Source organism: Trichosurus vulpecula, chromosome 3, assembly GCF_011100635.1.
Source record: "Trichosurus vulpecula isolate mTriVul1 chromosome 3, mTriVul1.pri, whole genome shotgun sequence".
In the NCBI taxonomy this organism is placed as follows: Eukaryota; Metazoa; Chordata; class Mammalia; order Diprotodontia; family Phalangeridae; genus Trichosurus; species Trichosurus vulpecula.
Window position 1 is genome coordinate 207,260,466 of NC_050575.1, and position 23,167 is coordinate 207,283,632.

Genomic DNA, 23,167 nt, shown 5'->3' on the forward strand with positions numbered 1-23,167 from the left:
GGGGAAAGCTTTTTATCAGATTTCATAGATACCAACCAAGATAGAAAGAGAACTAATGGAAATATATGACCAAAAGCCATTCCCTGGTGGAGAAATGATCAAAGTATCTGAACAAACAATTCTGCAAACTATTAATAACTAATAATAATAATCCCCCAAATCACTAATAATGAGAAAACTGCACATCAAAACAACCCTGAGGTTTCACCTCCCATTCAGCAAATTGTCAAAGATGGCAAAAGATAGGAATAGGCAATGTTAGAGGGGTAATGCATTGTTGGTGGAGCTGTGAATTAGTACAACTATTCTGGAAAGCAATTTGATATTATGCAAATAAAGTGAGTAAAATGTCTATAACTTTGACCCGGAGAATCCACTTTCCAAAGAGGTCACTTAAAAAAAGAAAAGCTCCACATGCATATAGCAGCACTCTCTTATAGCAGCAAAGAATCGTAAACAAAGTAGATGCTCATTAACTGGAGAATGGCTAAACAAATTGTGACATATGAATATAATAGAGTATTACTGTGTTGTAAGAAACAACAAATTTAATGAATACAGAGAAGCATAAAAAGATGTACATGAATTGGTGCAGAATGAAGAAAAGAGAGCCAAAAAATAACATGCATAATGACTAAAATGACGTAAAAGGAAGGAATAATGACCACAAACAAAAACAGAAGTTACAAAATTACGGTGAACAAACATGGCCTTAAAGAAGAGATATGAGAAGACATCTCCCCGTTGATTCCATTCTACTCTTTTGCAAAGGTCCGTGGGTGTGTGGAGCATTGCATATGTTTGTAGACTCTTTCTGTAAATTGATGAATTTTGGTGACTTTTTTTTTCATTACTGTTTTTCTTTTGTTTTCTTTAAAAATATTATCTGTAATATGAAATGGCCCTCTTGGAGTAAGGAGAGGAATTCTGGGAGACATTTGGTGATATACAAAGCCAAAGATGTCAATAAAAATTTATTGTTTAAAAAAGGAAATGATGAACTCAGTACAAAATGAAGGATATTTTTAAAAAATTTCTTTATTCTTGGTTTTCTTTAAACAACATGGCTAATACAGAAATACGTTTGGCATGACTTCAAATGTATAATGGGCAATGCATTGCTTGCTTTCTCAATGGGTGGGGGGGGCTGGAGGAAGGGAGAAAATTTTGAACTGAAAATAATTTTTTTAATAGAGAATTTTAAAAATCTCTTTTTAAGGGATGGCCCTCTGAGATGGGGGAAGGGAAGGATACAGGGTGATATTTAGGTGATATAAAAACAAAAGATATCAATAAAAAGTTTTCTTTCAAAAAAGAAACCATCTCAAATGAAAAGTAAATGTAACAAAATTATAAATATTAAGTGAGATTCAAATGGGGAGATATGAGAAGATACCTCCAACCTACCCCTCTGCAGAGGCATTACACATTGTACATGATGAGACTTTCTCAATCCGTTATACTGACTTTTTTCCCCCTCTCTTGTCTTACGGAAAGACTATTGGGGATAGGTAGGGGGAGGAATACGTGAGATACTATGGTAATGTAGAAACAGAAAGCACCAATTTTTAAGAACATATCTTTAAAAAAGAAAAAAGAAACATCTCCCCAAATTAAGGGATGATCCTCATCATAACCCTGCTTCAGCTCAAACCTCCTGGAGAGTGGGCTACGACAGACTTTCTCCCGACCCTCTGAGCCTTAAATCAACATGGCAGAGTGGGAAGAAGCCAAGTTCTAGAGTCAAAGAACCTTGATTCAAGGCCAAACTCTGGGGCTTGCTATTGGGTGACATTGGGTGAATCACTTCACTTCCCAGGCCTCAGTTGCTTCATCTTTAAAATGAAAGGTTGCAAAGGGATCATAGAAGTGGGAAATGAATCCGTATGTTCAAAAATATTTATAGCAGCTCTTTTTGTGGTGGCAAAGAATTGGAAATCAAGGGGATGCCCATCAATTGGGGAATGGCTAAACAAATTGTGGTACATGAACGTAATGGAATACTATTTGTGATATAAGAAATGAGGAGCAGACAGACTTCATAATAACCTGGAAAGACTTATATGATCTGATGCTGAGTGAGGGGAGAACATTACACACGATTACAGACACACAGTATCTGTGATGACTGATTTTGATAGACTTGGCTCTTCCCAGCAATGCAAAGTTCTAAGACAACTCCAAAAGAGTCATGATGGAAAAAGTGATTCACATCCAGAGAAAGAATTACAGAGTCTGAATGCAGATTGAAGCAAACTATTTGCTCTCTCTCTCTCTCTTTTTGTTTCTTCTTTCTCATGGTTCATTCCATCGGTTATAATTCTTCTTTACAACTTGACTATTGTGAAAATGTGTTTAGTGTGAAGGTATATGTAGAACCTATATCGGATTGCATGCCATCTTGGGTGGGGAGGGGGGAGGAGGTGGAGCGGGAGAAAATTTGAAACTCGAAAACTTGAAGAAGTGAAATGTTGTAAACTAAAAACAAATAAATAAATTTTTTAAAAAGGCAAAAAAAAGAAAGCTTCCTAATCCACAGATTGGATTATGAGATTTATTTGTTCAAAAGTCTTCAACTGTTTTATATTAAATAAAATGTAAATCTGATAAATGAAAAAAATGAAGGGGTTGGACTAAATGACCAGAGGTCTTTTCCAGGTTTAGGCTTATGTTCCTGCAGATCCCTAGACTCTACCACCCTCCCTGTTGTCACTCCCCTCCTTCCACCTACCTGTGGACACAGCTGATGCTTTCCAGGTAAGCCATGGCCTTGCATATTTGCAGCGAATATAAGATGAGTGTGGGCACCTTCAGGGAATTCTTATTGTGTTCCAGGTAGTGTCCAAGCTGTGGGGAAAGGAGAAAAAAGACCATCAGAAAAATGGGCTCAGACTTCTACAAAAAGTGTACACATTGGCCTTTAGGCATCAGGCTGCAACCAGAGTTTGCGCTAAGGCCAAAAGCTACATATGATTCAATCCAATCAGCATTCATTAAGCACCTTCTCTTTTCCAGATAAAGAGGGGGATACAACTGGAGATACAAAGACAAAAATGAAATGGCCCCTACCGTCAAGGGGTTTACATTCTGCTGGGGGGAAACAACATATATTCAACAAAGTAAATGAAAATTATAGACCAAATAAAATACAAGGTGATTATGGGGAGTGGGGGAGGGGAAGAATGCCAACTAAGGGGATCAGGATGCCTCTTGTAGGATATAACTGACATGTAATCAAAGGATCATAGACTTGGGAGCTAGAAGCAACCTTCAAAGTCATGGAATTCAACCATTTTGTTTTTCAAATGAGGAAACTGAGGCACAAAGGGGTTAAGTGACTTACCCAAGGTCACACAGCTAGTAGGCATCTGAGGTAGTCTCCCTGATTCAAAGTCCCCTGGCCTATCTATGACACCATACTGCCTCTCAGTAAGTTATGTGCCTTCTGCAGAAACTTCAAAGGAGCTAGAAGTTCCACGTGGAAAAGGTGAGGAGGCAGGACATTCCAAGCATGAGGCCCAGAGAGGTTAGATATGGAATGTCATGTACAGTCAAGGAACATGGCAAGTAGAATATGTTAATGGGAGTGAGATGTAATTATCCTGGAAAAATAGACTGAAGCTAGATTGTGAAGGGCTTCAGCTGCCAACTAGATCGGTTTATATTTTATCCTAGAGGCAATCAGAAGCCACTGGAGCTTCTTGAGAAGGGGAGTCACATAGACAAACCTATGCTGTAGGAATATCAGCTTAGTGGCTATATGGAAGGCAAATTAGAAGGGCAGGAGACTAAAGGCAGTGACACCAATTGGGAGGTTACTGCAATAGTCCAAGTGACAGGTGATGAGGCCCTACATGATCATCTAAGGATCTTTTTCTGAGAACACCTGGGAATTTAATCACCTGGTTACTCCTAATGGAAAAAGAAGGCACAGTACTGAGATTCAGAGCCCCTAACCCTAAGGTGCCTCACCCCCAGGAGCCCAGATCTGTCCTGGGTCAATTGTAAAAACAGATCCCCTGGTGATTGAGTTACCCCTACAGAAGCTTCTTTCCTCCCTGCCTCTCTGTGCTCACCTCTCCATATGGGTACAGCTCCATGATGATCCACGTGGGTTCCTCTTCAATGATACCGATCAGCTTCACAATATGGGGATGATCCAAATTCTTCATTAACACTGGGGTGGGTCACACAAAGTCAAGGGCATAAACAGAAACAAAAAACATTAATCTGAATACTGAGTAATTATAATAACCAAATTTAAGAGATAAAAAATGCTTTCATAGAGGTTGGGGACTATGGGTATAGAACATTAGATATATTGTCATTATCATAAGTTGATGTCTTAGTTTTGCTATGCTAGTCTTTCCCCCCTCCCCCATCTACTTTTTTATTCCTTTTTACAAGGGATGGATCTCTGGGTAGGAGAGATATATGAGGAACTAAAGGTAATATTAAAACAAAAGATATAAATATAAGTTGAAAAAATCCATCTGAAAGACTACATGCTGTCCAAAATTGGGGGAATAGTAGAGATGATTTGGGGGGAGGCTCAGGTAGAGGCGACTAGCCTTCCTTTATTTCCCAAGATTTCCTGCTTGGGCCTCATCAGCAATCCCCTCCCAGTCCTTCTCCCCCCCTCCCCCTCACTGCTTTCTCTTCCTTCTCCTCTTGGCCTTCCCATCTCTGAGACTACATTCCAACTTGGAAGCTATTTTCCTTCTTCTGCCAACATCTTCTTGCCTCCCTCAGCCAAGATCAGAGAGTGGTTTAGTGGAGAGAGCTTCAGAGTCAGAGGACCTCAGTCTGTGTTCCACTTCTGTAACTTACTACCTGAGTGACAAGTCTAGAGCCATGATCCTATGATCCATGAGGTAGCTGACCTACCTGCTTCACTCATGAACTTCTCTTTATTTTCAAAAGTGCAGTCCTTCTTACAGGTCTTCACAGCCACATTGATACGCTCTCCTTTCTGCAACCAGAGATATGCTCAGGACCCCTCCATCCAGTTTGATAGTCTAGGAAACGTGTTTCTGCCTGCCCACTTCCTGGGGCATGACCTCCATGCCTCACTGGGCTCTTCCCATTAAGGCTGTGCCCGGGTAATGTCCAGAAAAGGCTCTGGTTTTTCAGTCCTAGTCTTTCTCAGTCCAATTAACTATATCCTAACTATTCCCCCTTTTCCTGACTAGTACCCACCTCACTTCTGGAAACCTCCCCTCCCACTCTGGAATCTTCTATAGAAACTTCCAGTTTCCTAGTTGATTTGTGTCTCTCTGTCTATGGCCTAAAAGATGTGAAACCAATCAAGCCAGGCTGAACAGAATTTATCCTCTACCTATAAAACTCCCAAGTGACCCAGGCCTAGAGCTTCCTTGATCCCAGAATAGCCCCGAGTTGCCCAGAAGGATGGAAGAGAGGTACAATATAGAAATTTAAGACAGTCATGGACTCTCTCCTCAGGCTATTGCTTGAAAACCATTGGGCTGAGGCTCCCTGGCTGTATGCCTGGTCCCATCCCTGCGCTTTCTCAATTTGCTTTAGACATGTCAGTCCCAGCCCACATGCTAGGGACCCTGTGGGCTGTCCCAGTACCCTGCCTTCCCTTGCTGTCCTTGCCTTCCCTTATGAGAGGCGTTATGACATAGTGGAAAAAACCTTATCTCTGGTTCAAAAGGTATAGTTTCAAATCCCAACTCTGCCATTTACTACCTATATGACCTTGGGCAAGTTATTATACCTTGTTGAGCCTCAGTTTCCCCATCTGTAAAATTAGGATGTTGGATCAGATGACTGCTACCATCTCACCTTATTAGAATGTAAGCTCCTTGAGAGAAGGGACTGTCTACTTTTATCTTTGTATCCCCAGTGTCCAGCACAGTGCCTGGTATACAGTAAGAGCTTAATAAATGCTTTTTACGTTTGTTTCTTCCACTTAGCACTTCCTATCTCCCTCTTTCTTCAGACTGTACCTCTATTCTATTCTTGGCCTTTGTACTGCTATGGTAAGTTACTCTCTTTCCTCATCACCCCCCATCACCTCAAACATTTCATGACCATTTCTGTTACCAAATGGGCACAGATCCAAGCCCCTCGTGACTTATCACCTCTCCCCCTTACATGTTAATGGCTTGGGCCCCAGACGAGAAAGGAAAGGTTTAGACTGGTCAGTACTTACATGGTTCTGGTAGACACCTTCATACACTTCCCCAAAGAAGCCTTCCCCCAGGATGCGGCCCAGAACCACATCTTCCCGTGCAACACCATACTGCAGACCTGAGGACAGGAAGAAAACCATGAGCCCAAAGAGGGGTAAATGATGACGGTGGTTCTTCCCAGGAACCTGACTACTCAAGGGAGAAAATAAGGTACTAGAAATAGACAAAAATCCAGAGCTTGAGGGTCCCTTAGTGGACCTTAAGGCCAGCACTTGCTTTTTCACAGATGAGAGATCTGAGTCCCAGAAAGGCTAAGCAATTTGCCCAGAGTCACACAGCTAGTATCTGAGGTAGGATTTGAACCCAGGTCTTCTGAACTCCAAATCTAGCTCCCTAATCATTTTGCACACTGCGAGTTACCTGAAGGCTCCAGGCTTCCTCAGTCACCTAGCCACACTACCCCTGACCAGGACCCAGGAGTCTAAGCATGGGAGGGGCAGAGTAGTAATATGGAAACTGCAATGAATTCTGGTCACTTCAGGGCACCTAGGATAGTCACTGAGTGATTTTATGTCCTTGCAAAAGTAACTGAATCCCTCTGGCCTTTAGTTTCCTGGCCTAGAAAATGAGGGAATTGATTTGATGACCTGTGATAAGCTCAGAGATTGAGAACTAGAAGGGAGCTCAGAGACAGTTTAGTCCAACCTCTTTAGCTTAGAAAAGAGGATACTGAGGCTCAAAGAGGTTGTGACATACCCAAAGTCACACAGCTGATGTCATAGGTGGGATTAGAACCCACATCCTTTGGTCACAAAGCCAGTGTCTTTCCATTGTTCCATTCTTTCTCTCTGAAGTCTCTTCCAGCTCTGAGTTTCTATATATCTGGGCCTCCCTGTTTTCTCAGACCCAGAAAAGAGTTTTCCCCCTTGGAAGGACTGGGACACACCTATTTCTGTGATATCCCCTCAGTAGAAGCCAGCAGAGTGTCAGGTTCAATACAGGTTGAATGAATAAATACTAACATTAATATCATTTAAATTAATAGTGACTTAGGTGTACCCCCATCTATGTATAAGGCTGTTGGTGCCAAATATGGGAAAGAAGGAAGGAAGAGAGTTCTCTTCATGACATTCCAAACACCTTACCTGTTCACCCAAGATCTGGACACTGACTGTGGTTTTCATCATTCATTCAGCAAATATTTATTGAGCACCTACTATGCGCCAAGTGCTATGCTATGCTCTGAAGATTTCTTTGGGTGGGGGGCAGGGGAAAATTCGCAATTTTGCCCAGGACCTACCTCCAGACCTCCGCAGGGTGTCATCAGGAATTTCTGCATAAATATCTGACTCTAGAATGACAAAGAGAGGGTCCATCCCATTGTCAAGACATCCCCAAACAACATGAACTCAGGAATTCAGTGGGCGGCTCCATTCCCCATTGCTCAGGGATGATGGAGCTGGCATGAGCCATGTCCCTATAAAAAATATCAGGCACCCTGCTACATGGTAATTCTCTCCATTATCTGACAACTGAGGGGGCAGGAGGTTTGGAGAGGAGAATGGGACTGGAGGGTGTGGGCAGAAAAACAGGGACAATGTTACTCCCTGGGCCTTTTGCCCACCTGGGGCCAAATCTTTCCAGCATTCCCTGCCTACTATCATCAGAACTGGTCCCTAGAGTGGGGCCAGAAGGTGGAAGGATGACTCCCCCCACCGCCCTCTTCATTAGCCTCAAGTAGGCACTGAAAGCCTAATAAGAGAATGAAGGCAACCCTTAGATTAAGGTCTTTAACTGGAATCATGGTTGCTGTGGGCAGAGCCAGCAACATATTGAAGCTGCCTTTCTTTCTAGTCTGAGGGAGTCTCAGAAGGGTTTTGAAAGAGGCAGAGCAGGGAGGAGAGAGGCAGATTGATTGATATATGGGGCTTACCAATGCTGCAGCTTTCTGAGAAGTGGGATCTCCTCTCTCCAAAATGTCTATAGAAAGGGCATTGAGAAAGCCAAAAATTGAAGTTAGTCTGGGCTTAGATCTTTGGATCGGATCCTACCCAGTGCATCCCAACCCCTTCCTCTGTAGTCTAGTTTCTTCTCCAGATGGTCTGACCCATAAGCTTTGAAGGGGGTTTCCCTAATCCACTCCTTGATAGGTCTACCCCCCTCAATACTAAGAGATAGCTATTTCTAATATAGAAAATAGCCACCACTTCCCCATTCCCTCCATCCCCAGCGATTATCTCAGTTACCAATGCCAGGTATGGTGATGTAGGATGGGATGAACTACCCTGCTAAAATGACCCAGTCTACAATTAAGACATGGGAACTCCCCAATAAGGAAATGATGGGGTAGGATCTAGATCAGCAAATCTGTAGAAGCTGAAGTTTCTATTTGTCCCTCCTTCTTTCACATAGGATCCACCCCAGATCCCACTCCCAGCTATCCCACTCTACTCACATGGTAGGGATCTGAGGCAGGCTGTTCCGTTTCTCACCATCTGAGAGAGATAAGAGGAAGTGAGACTGGGGAGAGAGAAGGAGTCTGGGTTCTGGGTGGTCACCTGCCATCCTCAACACTCTTAGAACTTTCTTCTGTTAGCTAGATTGATTTATATCCTGACTCTCATGGAGTTTCCTTATGTTGGAATAGAGATTGGATGTTGGGGTTGGAGAAGGTGGACTAATCATTATTGGGATCATAGAGTTAGAATTGGGAGGGATCTCAGTGACTGAGAGGCCAAGTGAGTTTCCCAAGGTCATACAGGTATTAAGTAAAAGAACTGGGATTCAAACCCTGATCCTCTGACTCCAAATCCAGCTCTCTTTCCACTCCCCTTCATTCAGTCTTGCATTCAGTACAATTTAATAAGCATTTATTATATATGCCTGGCATCATGGATGATAGGTGTGGAAAATATTATACTATTTTATATCATTTCTAATTTCAACCAGACCCAGAGCCTGAACTGATGAGTAACTGGAAGAAGATCCAGGACCTGGGCTTCTTTGTTCTCTCTAAAAGTTTGCTCAGGCAATACCCTTACCTCTGTCAACAAGGCCAGATTAAACTGACCTAAGGACATTCTTATCGATGAGAGTCATTAAAGGATGAGACCCTAACCCCAAGAGAGATTACCTTGCTTAATATTCTACAGGTATATACTATGTTATGGAATGTAATGAGACACAGAGATGCTGGGCTGTAGTCTCAACTGACTTTTGTCAACATCCTTTACAACTCTATTCCATTAAGGAAAATCCTCTTCTTGTATCATGGTTAAACATACATGGGGGTCATAAAAATGAGGTCATACAGGCTTGCTAGCTCTGCTAAAATAACGTATATAAGTTTTCTCATTGCTTTGTTCAGGCAGCCAGAGTTTATGCTCTGACTCCTTGTACATACAAGTAAGCTAGCTCCGCTATGCTTTAAGGGAAAATAATAAACAACATGGATTTTTCTATCACCTAGCTCTGTTGTTTCCTTCAACCAAATTTTCAGGTTTAACATAGGAAATAAAACAAGTCCTGTCTCAAAGGAGCTTACATTTTATTTAGGGAAACAACATATATGGCCAAAATATTAACAGGATAAATACAAAGTAATTTTAAGAGGGTTGGGTTTCAGAAAAGACCTTATAAGAAATAGCATCTGAGCAGACCCTTGAAGGGAGTGAGAAAGCAGAGCATTCCAGGCATGGGGGACAGAGAGGAAGGAATCAAGGTCGATGAGGAGGTTGGACTATGGCCTGTAAGCTCCTATCCAGCCCAACAGTCTGAGCCTATGCATCAGGAGAGAAGACAGGGCCCAACTTAACGCTGGTCCTACTTCCCTAAGGCTTCTCTTCTCATTGTCCCATCAGCTTCCCGAAGGCCTGATCTCAGGTATTCCTCAGCTCCACTCCCATCTCCCAATTATCTTTTAAAAGATTCCCACCTTTCTTGGAGGAAATGATGAGAGAACCTTTATGTTCACCCTGTATCCGGCAATAGCCATCGATCAGATCAGCCATATTCTCAGCCTCAGCCAGGGAGGAGGTTTTGATGGACAAAGACTGCAGAGGAAAAACAAGTGAGGACTGAGATCCATGGGGACCATGGTGAAAATGTATAGACATGGTGGGGCCAGTATAGCACAGTCATCAGAATCTTCCCATGTGAGAGCTGAGGGGCAGCCCACGGTCTCTGGGTATACTATCTAGGCTACTCCTCTGTTCCTCCAGCTCTTTTTCTCAGAGCTTCTTCTTCATCTTTTTTGGGGGGAAGAATTGGGGTTAAGTGAGTTGCCCAGGGTCACACAGGCAATAAGTATCTGAGGCCACATTTGAACTCAAGTCCTCCTGACTCCAGGGCCAGTGCTCTATCCTCTTAGCCACCTAGCTGCCTCTCAGAGCTTCTTGAGATCTACCTTTTGTTTCTTGAGATCAATCTCTTTGACCAGCTCCCTAATAACAATGGTAGCTGGTGTTTACATAGCTCTTTTAAGGTTTGCAAAGCATTTTACAAATAATATCTCATTTAATTTTCACAATAACCCTGGGAGGTAGGTTCTATTATTAAGATTCCCATTTTACAGATGGAGAAACTGAGGCAGACAGAAGTTAAGTGACTTGTCCGGACTCATGCAGCTATTAAGCATCTGAGCTCAGATTTGAACATGGGTCTTCTTTACTCCAGGTCCAGTACTTTATCTACTTCACCACCTAGCTCTTGCTAGCTTAAGTCCTACTTACCTTCACCAATTCTAAAAATCAAGCACTGAAATCTTCCACATAAGTACCAACCCCCCAAGACACTGCTCCCCTGACCCCTTCACAACCTGAAACACTGTCAAAGATTTGGATGTTCTTTTATTAATTAATAATAACAGCTTAAATTTAATTCAAATTGCTAGGTGGAACCATGGATAGAGTGCCAGTCTTATGGTCAAGAAGGCCTGAGTTCAAATCCTGGCTCAAAGGCTTATCAGCTATGTGACCCTTGGCAAGTCATTTACCTCCCCAAGCCTCAGTTTTCTCAACTATAAATTGGGGATGATGATAACAGCACTTACCTTAAAAGGTCAAATAAGAAAAAAAAATGGAGATCAAATGAGAAAACAGGTTAAGTCCTTTGTAAACCTTAAAGTGCTACACGAATGTTAGCTATTGTGATTATTTAGTGTGCCAAGGTTTACAAAGGACTTTTGTACTGGATGCCACATGTTTTCCCCAGACCATGGGGAGCCCTAAGGGGCTCACTGGGCCATATGGTGCAGTTAGAAATTAAGTGTACATGTGCAGCCTCTGGTCATGATTATGCAACTTGGGAGACCCAGAACAAGGATACAGTTATCTTTAAAATAGGATATTGTTCTTTGGAGACATCTAGCCTATTCAAGTCACAAATTAGGCGAGAGAACCCTACCTACTTCACTATCTGGCTAAACATGCTAAGGTCCACCATTGGTGACACAATAAGCCCCATAAAAGCCAGTACTGAGAAGTGGGTATAACTCTTCAGACCTGATGGACTCCTCCTTCCTCCCTGAAAGCTGCTGTTGTTACCAATGAGCACACATCCTCACGGGGAACTGGGGGATATGGGGAGATTAGTATTCATCAACGCATTATGTAGCACTGTTAAGTATCTGCATATATTCTTGTTGCTTTTACCTAGTTAAATCATTTTGAATTTTATTTTTTTATTTTTTGCCATCTGCCTCATTGTCTCAATCTTACCAAATTCCAACCTTGCATTAGGGAACAGTGAGCACCCAGTCCAGAACAACTTTACACAGATGACCTCATCTGATTCTTAGAACAATTTTTTGAGATAGATGCTATTATTATTATTATTATCATTTTCCATTTTATAGATGAGGAAACTGAGGCTCAGAGAGGTTAGTGACTTGTTTTCCCTCTTAAGTAGGTAGTAAGCTAGTAAGTATCAGAGCACCGAACCCCGAACAGCTTTATATACTTTATCTCATCTGATTCTTACAACTTTGTGAGGCATCATTATTACTATTATCATCATTCCTCATTTTATAGGTGAGGAAACTGAGGCTTGAAGAGGTTAGTGACTTGCCTAGGGTCACTAGCTAGTATTAGAGACAGAATTTGAACCCAGGTTTTCCTGACTGCAAGTCTGGAACCCTATCCACTATACCACACTGCCTCAGCCGACAGTGGGAATTTGAAGAGTACCATGGAATCATGGTCAGAACCCCGGACTTAAAGTAAGGAAGACTTGGGTTAGAACCTAAAGAAAGGGGAAAACTCCCTCTGCCCTCAAGAAGCTCACATTCTAATGGGAGAGTCAGCATGTATATATGTGGGCAGAGACAGAATATATAGAGTAGGCTAGATGTGACGTCATAGGGGAGTTCCCCCACAATGACAAAAACACAGATTCTTCATGTATCCTCATAACCAGAAACCAGACAGCTTTTTTTTTCAATTCCAGGTACAACTGAATAGGACTTATGAGAGTCCAACCTAATTGCTTTTAATGGCTCTTGCAGAGCCACCGGGATATGATGAGCAAGTTCTCACCTGAGGCGCGCCTTCAATCCCCAGCTGGAGTAGTGCTTGTCCATCTTCCACAGGTGTACACTTGATGGACTTTATCTGCTTGAACTCGGCCAGGCAGGTTGGCTACAGGGGATAAGTGACTCTTTACATTCACTCAGGGAAAGGGAAATGATGTCTAGACTTTGTCGGCTACTCAGAACCCAAGGACCAGGCCCAACTGGAACATTTGACATGGGAAGGTTCATCGAGCAGGAAAGAGGAGGGGAGAGTTCTCCTCTTGGGATGCTTTTACGGCAATGTTTTGTCCTCATATCCTGGCACAGAGCAGAGTCCCTGGCATTTAGAAGGCGCTCAATAAATACTAGCTAAACTAAAGTGAATTAAATTTCTCTTGTGACCATCTCCTGAGGACTCTTTTATATCCCTTATTTCTTTATACTATATCTTCCTTCATATCCTTCCATCTCATCTATCCCTCTTGTGTCTCTCTTCCTGTTCTACCCTCTCCCTTCCATTGTGCCCTCTGGAATCCTGTTCCATTATTAGCAAATTGCCCATCATATTAGACACATGCCCTCCCTTCAGAAACTATTTTGTAAATATCTAGTGTTAAGTCGTCTCTGTGCATGCTGTTTCCAAATAGTGTAAGGTCCTTTATTTCTGTTTTTGCATCCCAAGTGCCTAACACAGTGTCTGGCACATAGTAGGTAGCGCTTACTAAATATTTGTTGAATTCTCATCCCCCTTCTATCATCTTATGGAGAAGGGAATAATATAAGGGGAGCTCTGACTGCTATGCCATAAAGGGTTCCTCATGTCCACTGTCACATGTGCCTTATTACCCTTGGCCTACCTTTGCATCTTGACTTGTCAGCTGTCGGATGCCCTTGGGCCCGATGACCAGGTCTACAGTAATATTCCACCCTTGCTGGAAGGAAGGTAGAAAATGGATCGTTATATTCAGTTCTTTCTAGCCATACCTCAAGAACCAACCTCCAACAAGATAAGAAGAAAACTTGCTTAAAATGGGTCAGCCTTTGATTTTGTTTTGTCTTTGTACCCCCATGCAGGCACAAAACAAGTCCCTAAGAAAAGCTTGTTGAATTAAGTTGATTTCAATCCCTCTACTGACTTAGAATATAAGCTCCTCAAACTTAGGGCCTTTTCCTTTTGTCTTTGTATCCCCCTCACCCAGTGTGTGATACATAGCAGGTGCTTGATAATGCTTGTGACTTGACTTTGTATTAGAGAATGAGGGACAGAGATTTCTTAGACCTCCAATGTCACTTGTTTTCCCTCAGCTCTGTTAGATTTCTATAATCCTTTTCTTCCCTCAAGCATAGCCCCCTATCCCTCCCCTATAGCTACGTAACACACACACCCACAAAATAAGGACAATCATAGATATTTGAAGAGACTCCAAAAGACCATCTGGTTCTGCCTCAGATTCAGACAGGTAAAGTATTATGTAACCTCATTTTATAAAAGAAACAACTGTAACCTACTTCAGTAAATCTACTTCATCTGGATGCCCTGACCCTCAAGAGCACCCAAAGCTGGGTGCTGTTTGTTTGTTTTTCTCTCTGTTGGCCTCATTGGGCCCAGACACTGAGAGACATGGAACCTAGCACTTGGAGGGGATGAAGAAAGTTGGAGAAGCCATTACTATGAGTTCACAGCGATAGGTCTCCTGGTCAATGTTGGCGAATCCGGCAAGCGTGTTGAAAAATTTCCTGACACATTCCTCTTCCTTCAGTGAGGCATACTGCTGAAAGGTTTGCTGGATCATCTTTCGGAACTGTTTAGGCTGTAGAAGAGAAGCCGTAAGAGATGGCGGTGGCGAGGTGGAGCGTATTGTAACTGCTCCTCATGATCCCTACCCTACCCCATAGGCCAGGCAAAGGAAGGACCACAGTATAAACATGGCCAGAGAGAATGCTATTATAGAAAAAAGCCCCAAGACCTCACTGGTAGGCCCTACAAATTTAAACAAAGATATTACATAAAAGCATAGCTGATAAAATCCCCTCCTTTCTATGGACCACTCTGCCTCTAAATGGCCCTAAAACAATGAATATTGACTACTTTCCCAGTGGAAATTTCTGACCTTCCCTTTGCCTGATGACTAATTTGAAGAATTTCTCTCTTCCTTCCTCCTCCTCACCTTCAGATTCTCCTGCATCTGCTTCGGGAAAAACAGGTCCAGTCCCACCTCCTTCCTAGAAGAGAAATCAACCAATGGCAACTCATTCCAAACCCAAAGCTTCTTGTCCAATTAGAAATAAATAAGAGGGCTTGGATCTGGGGGGAAAAGGTCCCACTTGGTCCAGAATGATTGGATCCCCCAATTTGGTTCATCAAAATGGGATAAAAGTTAAGGATCTGCGGAATGGTAGAAGGGAAGAAAGGGAACTCAGAGACAGAAAGGGGGCAGTAGGGAAGGATTGTAGATACTCACTCTAAGAGCTCAAAGTTGGACTTCTTGTCAAGGGCATTGTGGGGCATGTCTTTAAAGAACCTCCTATGGAGAACAGGAGAGATAGTGGCTAGTAGACCAGGGCTCAGCAATTAAATCACTCCCACATACACACATTGGCCTAGGAAGATCCCAAGCACCTGGGGAAACCCTGAATGGATAGTTACAGAGTTTCAAAGTCTGACTTAAAAAAAAAAAGATCCTTCCCCCAGGGCCATTCCTAAAACTAGACCCATTACCTATGGCACCAGGGTGCAAGGCCCCCACTCTTATTTAATTAGATCATAGACAGTGGCTCAAGAAGGCATTTTGCAGGGGAAACAGAGGCAGTTTTGTCAGTTGGTGTGAATAAAGAATTGAGATTACTATATACACAGAATTTTTCCTTCTTCCTATGACCAAGGAGAAGCAGGTAGGTATTTTCAAACACAGCTAACGTGGGAATTTCTTTTACTTGGTAATATTAATATTTGTTACAAGGGCTTTGTTTTTCTTTTGTTTCTCCAGGGTGGGTGGGCAGGAGGTAAGTGGCAGGGATAGAGAGAGGGGAGCAAAGAAAGAAGAAGGGTCACAGAGAACAGAAAGGCCAGAAAGAAGCACAGACAAAAAGGATAGCTTTGAAAGGTACGGGTTGGATATACTTACAAAGAAAAGGAAGCTATACATAATAGAGACTTAAAGCTTCATGTATAACCTCCTTCTGATACATGTGTATATGCAAATGCCCATTTTATTTAGTGTTTATTATATTCAGAATAAAAAAATCTAAAAAAAATTTAAAGATAATAGCATGTAGAACTCCATCTTCTCCTATTTCCTCTTCCTCTCAATCCCTTTAGGCTTCATGTTTTGCAATATTTTTTGTTCTCTTCAAAGCTGCCTTTGATATTCATTTTAACTTGATTTTGCCTACTTGGGGGGCAGGGTACTTAGAGCTACACTGTGCTAGGGATGGTCCCAGGCCATATACCCAACTAGGCATGGTTTTTCTTATATACAGCCCCCAATATGTTAAGAACCCCTAGGTCCTATCCAAAGTTGAATTATCCCAGTGGACAGGGCTGTTCATTTCTGTGGAGAGAAGCCAAGGAAGCAGCAGCTGATAATATGACCTTGACCTTTTCTGGTACTAAGTGGCTGCTCCATATTGACCCATCTAAGTAGGTGTCCCCACTCCCACCTGACACTGGTTACCTCAGAAGTCAATCTATCCAGTAATCCCTACTTTTCTGTGGGCCTCACATAGCTTCTCTTGCTCTATTCACATGTGTCTCTCTTATCCTCTGGAAACCCTTCTATGCTGCAGTTCGGTTTTTAAACAAACATTGTCACTATAGAAAAAGTAAATAGTCAAACCGTGGTAGGAAGTTTGCATGAGATGACTATTGTCTCGGACCTTTAGGATTAGAAGGAACTTTAGGGTTCATCTAGTCCAACCTCTCACCCCAAGAGGAATTTCTTCTTCCATATCCCTAACAGGCAGTCATCCTGTCTCTGCTTGAATGTTTCTACTGACAAGGTGCTCATTACCCCACAAGGCAGCCCTTTTCACTTTCAGATAGCTCTAACTAACTGTTAAAAAGTTCTTCATTATATTGGGCCAAAACAAGCTTCCCATTGGTCTGGTTGCCTCATGGAACTGAATAGTATAAAACAAATCCCTCTTCCATAAGGCAGCCCTTCCAATATTTGAAGATAATACCATATCCCCCCACACCTCCTCATCTCCAGATTAAACATCCCCAGTTCCTTCAACTATTGTATTTAAATGAGGAAAGAATAGCAGGGAGTCAGAAGAGAAAATGAAATAGAGAATAACAGAGACTGAAGGGTAGCTAGGTGGCTTAACGGATAGAGTGCTGGGCCTGAAGTCAGGAAGACCTGAGTTCAAATCTGGGCTCAGACACATACTAACTGTGTGACCCTGGGCAAGTCATTTAACCTTGTTTCCCTCAGTTTCCTCATCTGTAAAATGAGCTGGAGAAGGAAATGGCAAACCACTCTAGTATCTTTGCCAAGACACAACTGAACAACAATGGAAAATAGGGACTGATCAAAATAAACTTATGAACTTGCTCTCTTTTCCCCACCCCCACAAGCCACTCAGCCTACAAGATTAGTGACTTTTTGTTCTCTGAAGGACTGCTTTTCATGTTCATTTTAACTATATTTCACCTGGATAAAAATATCTGAAGAGTGAAGGTTGGGGGGAAGGAAAGCAGAGGAAAACCAAGGCTGATGGGAACTTGGGCTTGGGCACAGGTAGTAGTCACACTATTCTCAAATGGTAATAACAGAGGAAAAATTTGATCGCAATAAAGTACTCAATTACACTTTTCTATTAAAAATATGCCACCTAGGGTTCTATCCCAAAGAAATCACACAAGTGGGAAAAGGACCCATATGTACAAAAATATTTATAGCAGCTCTTTTTGTGGTAGCCAAGAACTGGAAATCGAAGAGATGCCCATCAATTGGGGAATGGCTGAACAAGCTGTGGTATATGAAGGTAATGGAATACTATTGTGCCATAAGAAATGGGGATGATAAGGACTTCATAACAACCTGGAAAAACCTACATGACATAATGCTGAGTGAGCGGAGCAGAGCCAGGAGAACATTATACACAACCACAGATACATGGATTCTGTGAGGACCAACCCTGACAGACTTTGCTCTTCTCAGCAACACAAGGCACAAAGACAACTCCAAAGGACTCACGATGGAGAATGTTATCTACATCCAGAGAAAGAACTATGAAGTATGAATGCAGATTGAGGCACACTTCATTATGGCCTTGCCCCCCCCTTTTTTTTCTTTTTCTCTCTTTTGTTTTTGTTTTTGGGTTGGTTTTTTTTTTTTGGTCTTGTTTCTTCTTTCGCATGATTCATTTCATTGATCACAGTTCTTCTCCATAACTTGACTAGTGTGTAAATTAATTCAATGTGAAGTTATACGTGGAAGCTACATGGGATTCCATGCTGTCTTGGGGAGGGAGGGGGGAAGGGAGGGAAGAAAATCTGGAACTCAAAATTATGTGGAACTGAATATTGTTAACTAAAAATAAAAAAATGCCATCTTAAAATAGTGATGTAAATATGAATGTAATGAAGGCATAACAGCAACGAGATAAACACCATTTGATCTTGATTGGTTCCCTCTTTCTAAACTTGATTTATTATCAATCATTACTCAAAATGAGGTACAAACTTACTTTGGCTGGTTTTCTAAGTCAAAGGTTTTCTGAGACTGTGCCCTGGCTATTTGACGGTCAAATCCCTGGACTGTTACCTCTAGTCAGGGTAATCACTTGGATGACCATGCTGTTGATTACCCACTCTTCCTCCAGTAAATTCTTCTATTGAAATATGCCATTTATGTATAGGATGAAAGAATGAATGAGAAATATTTATTGGGTACCTGTTTTAGGCCAGGCACCCTCCTCTGCTATTTATAGGGATTTGTTTGTTTTAAAATTTTCAATGTAGGTTTATAAAAAGTATTTTACCCTCTTCACCTCTCCCCTCCCCACTCTCTTGAATCATTTAAATGTATTATGAATTGTCATGCACAGCTTCTTTTAAACACAGTTTCATAATAGAATCGTAGGATCTAGAGATGAACAAAACCTCATCTAGTCCAGCCCTATAATTCTATAGATGAGAAAACCCAGGCACAGATAATTTTGACTCGCCTAAGGTCACGAATTTAGGAAACAGAAGAGCTCTGACTCTCAACTCTTTATCTACTTTTTAAACTCTATTTATTACATCACACTGACTCCCTCTCTGAGTTTCCTCATATTTGTTTATTTGAAGATGCCCCCTACTCCCTCCCCGCCCATACACATATCTAGAGAATCACTTAGAACCAATCAAAACTCAATAGGGAAAAAGTCACATACAATAACACAAGTACAAATTTATCTCTGATCTGATCCAAGTAAAACAAATCCCTACAGAAACAGGAACTGATTAGTCAGTGCTGTCAAGGTCTCTAAACAGCACATCTCTAGAGTACTTTCTAATGGGTTTATTGTTCTGTTTGCTCAGCTTACTTAATGTTTATATTATGTTTCAACACTCTTACAAAGCCCATCTAATCATTAGAAAAGGGAGCATTCTTATCTTCTGATGGAGAAGTTTCTGGATAGGAACCACCGATTTCAAATCCCAATTTGTGGGAGGGGAGAAGAAAGAGAGAGGGATGTGAAGACAACAGGTGCAGTAATAGATGCCAGATTTGAACTCAGGTCTTCTTGACTCCCGGCCTGGTACACCATCCACTGCGCCACCTAGTTGCCCTGTAGTCAATATAGAGGATTCTTATAGATAACCCCTTTCATCTAACCCCCAGTACCTAACACAAGTGGTTCATGATTAACTGAGCAAAGAATAACATAAATTAGCTTGATCTCTCCTGGAAAAGAGATTTTACATAGGACCATAGACTTAGAACTAGAAGAGGCTTTAGAGACCATCTAATTGAAGCGGGAGCAAAAACAGAGGTACAGGAATGTTAAAAGATTTACCCAGGGTCACGTGGATAATAAGAGGCAGAGATGGGATCTGAACCTATGCATTCTGACTCCAGGAACCAGTGTCACTAGGAACCTATTAAGGTAGATAATGTCAAGTCTAATTCATTCCAGGATAAATAATACCTTTATCCAGTGACTTGTTGGCTTATTGTGAAACTTTCAAGAAATGGAGACAGAGGAAACTGGCATCAATCACTAAACCAATCAAAAAAATAAGCATTTATTAAGCACTCACTATATACTGAGCACTGTGCTAAGGGCTGGGAATACAAAGACAAAAGGCAAAAGCATTTCCTGCCCTTCGGGAGCTTATATCCTAACAGAGAAGACAACATGTACCTATATAAGATGCAAATTAGATACAAGGTTTAATAAAGAAACTCTGACATTCCAAAAAAAAAAATTAGATACAAGGTACCCCTAGAAGGGAAGGCACCAGCAATTGGGGCAGGGGAAGTGGAGCCAGAAAGCAGTACATGAGCCAAGTATTGAAAGAAGACATGGATACAAGGCAGAAGTGAGGAGGGAGAGTTGTCCAGGCCTAGGGACAGCTGCCGCAGAGGCATGGAGACTGGAGATGGAGCATCCTATGTGAGGAAGAGTAAGTGGGCTTGGACAATGTGGCTGGGATGGCCAATGTGACTGGACAGGAAAGTGGATAGAGGTTGACTGAAAGGATGCTGGTACTCTTGAGAGTAATAAGGGATTTTAGAAGGCAATGGATGGGGGCGGGGGTAGGTGCAGGGAGGGAAGAGACTGAATTCTGGTTTGGACTTGTTGAGTTTGAGATGCCTATGAGACATCCAGTTCAGAAAGACAAGGGCTGGATATATAGGTCTGGAAGTACTCTGCATAGAGAGGATCATAGAATCCATGGGATCTAAGGAGATCATCAAGTGAGAGAAAATAGGGTTCAGGCTGCAAATTCAAGGTTCACCCACAGTTAATGAGGGCATAAGATGGACCAAGCAAGGGACACTGATGAGGAACAGTTAGACAGGTAGGAGGAAAGACAAGAGAGGTAGATCATGAAACCCAAGAAAGGAAAGAGCATGCAGAAGGAGCAGGCAGTCAATAAAGTCAAATGCCACAGAGAGGTCATGGATGATGAGGACTGTCCATTAAATAAGAAAAGAGATCATTGGTAACTTGGGAGTGTTTAAACATCCTCAGATCTGTAGGAAAGGATTTTATCCTCTGGCTTGCAGGATTGTACTTCTTTTGTCGTTGGTTAGCTGAATGTGTACCATGCTGAAGATATTCTGGAGAAAGGGAACCAGGGAGAAATGATGGGGAAGGCCAAGCATACCGTCCTAGGAGGAGAAACTCCTTCTATCCCACATCCTTTTGAGCACATTTTACCTCAAAGCCAGCAGTCCCTCCTGGCATGCTGGATCAATTGAGGGGATCCTCCACTCTGCCCAACACTCATCAGTCTCTGGGGATTTATGGGAAGCTCAAATCATCCACAAGACTGGTGTCGAAAATAGTGGATTTGAAGGCAGAAGATCCAAATTTGAAATATAGCTCTGCCTCTTACTACCTGTATGTTCTTAAGCACTTATTGGCTCTTACTGGGCCTTAATTTCCTTGTCCATAAAATGAGAGGAAAAAAAGTACTAGATGTCTTTAAGGTCTCATCCTGCTGTAATGATCCCTACTATACCCCCATGGCTATCCCTGGGCATCTTGCACTCTGTTTTCTAGAACAAAAGCCAGAATTCTCTAATGACCCTCCAGTCAGTAGAAATAGGGAGAAGAATTCCCAGAATCTTCCAAAGATTTGAAAGAACCAGTGAGCTGAGTAGCCTTCCAATTCTATCCCCCACCCCATGACTCTCTCTCTTTGCAGCGGGCTGGGGTAACCTTGAATAGGTTGTGTAATAACTTGGAGATGTAGCTAAGTGACAATGTTCTTCCGTCTCTGTCACCACACAGTGCTAAGGATAATGTCTAGACACAACTGAGTATAAAGACAAAGGTGTATTACTGAATGCAGAGGCATTCAGACACTGAAAGAACAGATAAGTACAGAATATTAGAGGTGAGAGGAACACTAGAATTTATCTAGTCCAACCCCTTCCATTGTGCGGATGAGGAGGCTGAGATACACAAAAGTGAAGTTACCAGCCCAAGGTCGCTGAAGGACTTAATGACAGAGCCAGCAAAGAAAATGAAACTGGGCCCAGATCTTCTATGCCCCCCCACCGGACCCACCCAGGCCAGGATTCTGTCTATTCCACCAGAGTGGAGTGCTTTGCTCACTATAGTTTATAAATGAGGCTATTAAGATGGGAAGATAAGACAGGCAGATTTTGGGTAGCAAGACAGCTTAGGGCTCAGTGCCAAAGATATAAACAAAGAAACCATAGGCAAATGCAGGAAGGAGGCAAGGACAGTGGACAGAAAAACAGGTTGATATGTACTATCGAGCAGCCAAGTCTTAGTACCCAAGTCTCATATCTTCTACTATTTCTCCCCTTTCCTATTCCCTCCTTTTGGTTTTGGGAAGGAAGCCTGGGTCGACTGTATACAGGGAAACCAAGAAGAGATGGGCAGTCTGTGTCCATGGTACCTGGCTCACATACAGATGGCGCCTTAGGAAGAGACTGGAAGTCACATACCTGAGCTCCAGACAGCCCAGCTGGAGTGCCATGCCTTCACTGACCTTGCTGGCATAGCGTTGCATATAGTCATTCCGCAGCTGTGGAGGAAAAAAGGGACATCACTAAATCAGTGAGCATCTGTTTAGTGTCTACTATGTGCTAGGCACCGGGCTAGGATACCAAGACAAAAACAAATAGTCCCTGCTCTCAAGGAACTTACATTCTATCAGAGGAGACAACATGTATATACATAAGTAAATGCAAATATATATATGCGCATATATATATAGTAATGATACGGTAATGGGGGAGGGAAATGTACTAGTAGCTAGGGAGATCAAGAAAGGGCTCATGCAGGATGGGGCACTTCAACTAAGCTTTGAAGAAAGCAAGGGATTCTAAGAGGCAAAGATAAGGAGAGAATGCATTTCAGACATGGGGGATAGCCAGTGGAAAGTTACAGAGAAAGAAAATGAACTCAGACCTCCAATCTCTTTCCCTTTCATACCCATCCTCATTGAGAGCATAAGATTTAATTTTGGTTTTGCCGCTGACTTGTGATATGCCCTAGGACAAGAAACTCTCTTTCCCAGGACCTGTTTTCTCTTCTTCAAGAGCCTGATCTTCTGGGCAAGAAAGTTCCCCAAGAGAGCAGAAGAGGCAATGGGAGCCTTGAATATAGGTTAAACTAGTGAGGTAGAAAAATGACAGCACAGAGGCTGCCTGGGGACCCAGCTCTGACATTCTAGGATTCCAACCTAGGGGCAGAGTGGGAAAACGGGAGAAGGCCAGGGAATGAGCGCTACTGCAGAGCTGCCTGGATTGGCTTCCTGCAAATGCTGGCCTTTATTGTGTCCCTCCACCCATGCTCCCAA

The 23,167-nt window shown here is 42.3% G+C and overlaps 1 protein-coding gene across 4 annotated transcripts in view; it reads right to left on the reverse strand.

The window, feature by feature from the left end:
- Positions 1–23,167, reverse strand: part of PTK2B (protein tyrosine kinase 2 beta) — a 174,659-nt gene that overhangs the window by 27,571 nt on the left and 123,921 nt on the right. For all 4 annotated transcript variants that reach the window (XM_036750697.1, XM_036750699.1, XM_036750696.1 and 1 more), the window contains 14 exons: positions 22,311–22,390; positions 15,129–15,191; positions 14,835–14,889; positions 14,337–14,477; positions 13,524–13,598; positions 12,692–12,793; positions 10,093–10,210; positions 8,614–8,653; positions 8,092–8,138; positions 7,459–7,509; positions 6,179–6,276; positions 4,888–4,972; positions 4,077–4,177; positions 2,732–2,847 (listed from right to left, as the gene is read on the reverse strand). In XM_036750697.1, coding sequence (XP_036606592.1) covers positions 2,732–2,847; positions 4,077–4,177; positions 4,888–4,972; positions 6,179–6,276; positions 7,459–7,509; positions 8,092–8,138; positions 8,614–8,653; positions 10,093–10,210; positions 12,692–12,793; positions 13,524–13,598; positions 14,337–14,477; positions 14,835–14,889; positions 15,129–15,191; positions 22,311–22,390 — 1,172 coding nt within the window. The remainder of the gene's footprint in view (positions 1–2,731; positions 2,848–4,076; positions 4,178–4,887; positions 4,973–6,178; positions 6,277–7,458; positions 7,510–8,091; positions 8,139–8,613; positions 8,654–10,092; positions 10,211–12,691; positions 12,794–13,523; positions 13,599–14,336; positions 14,478–14,834; positions 14,890–15,128; positions 15,192–22,310; positions 22,391–23,167) is intronic.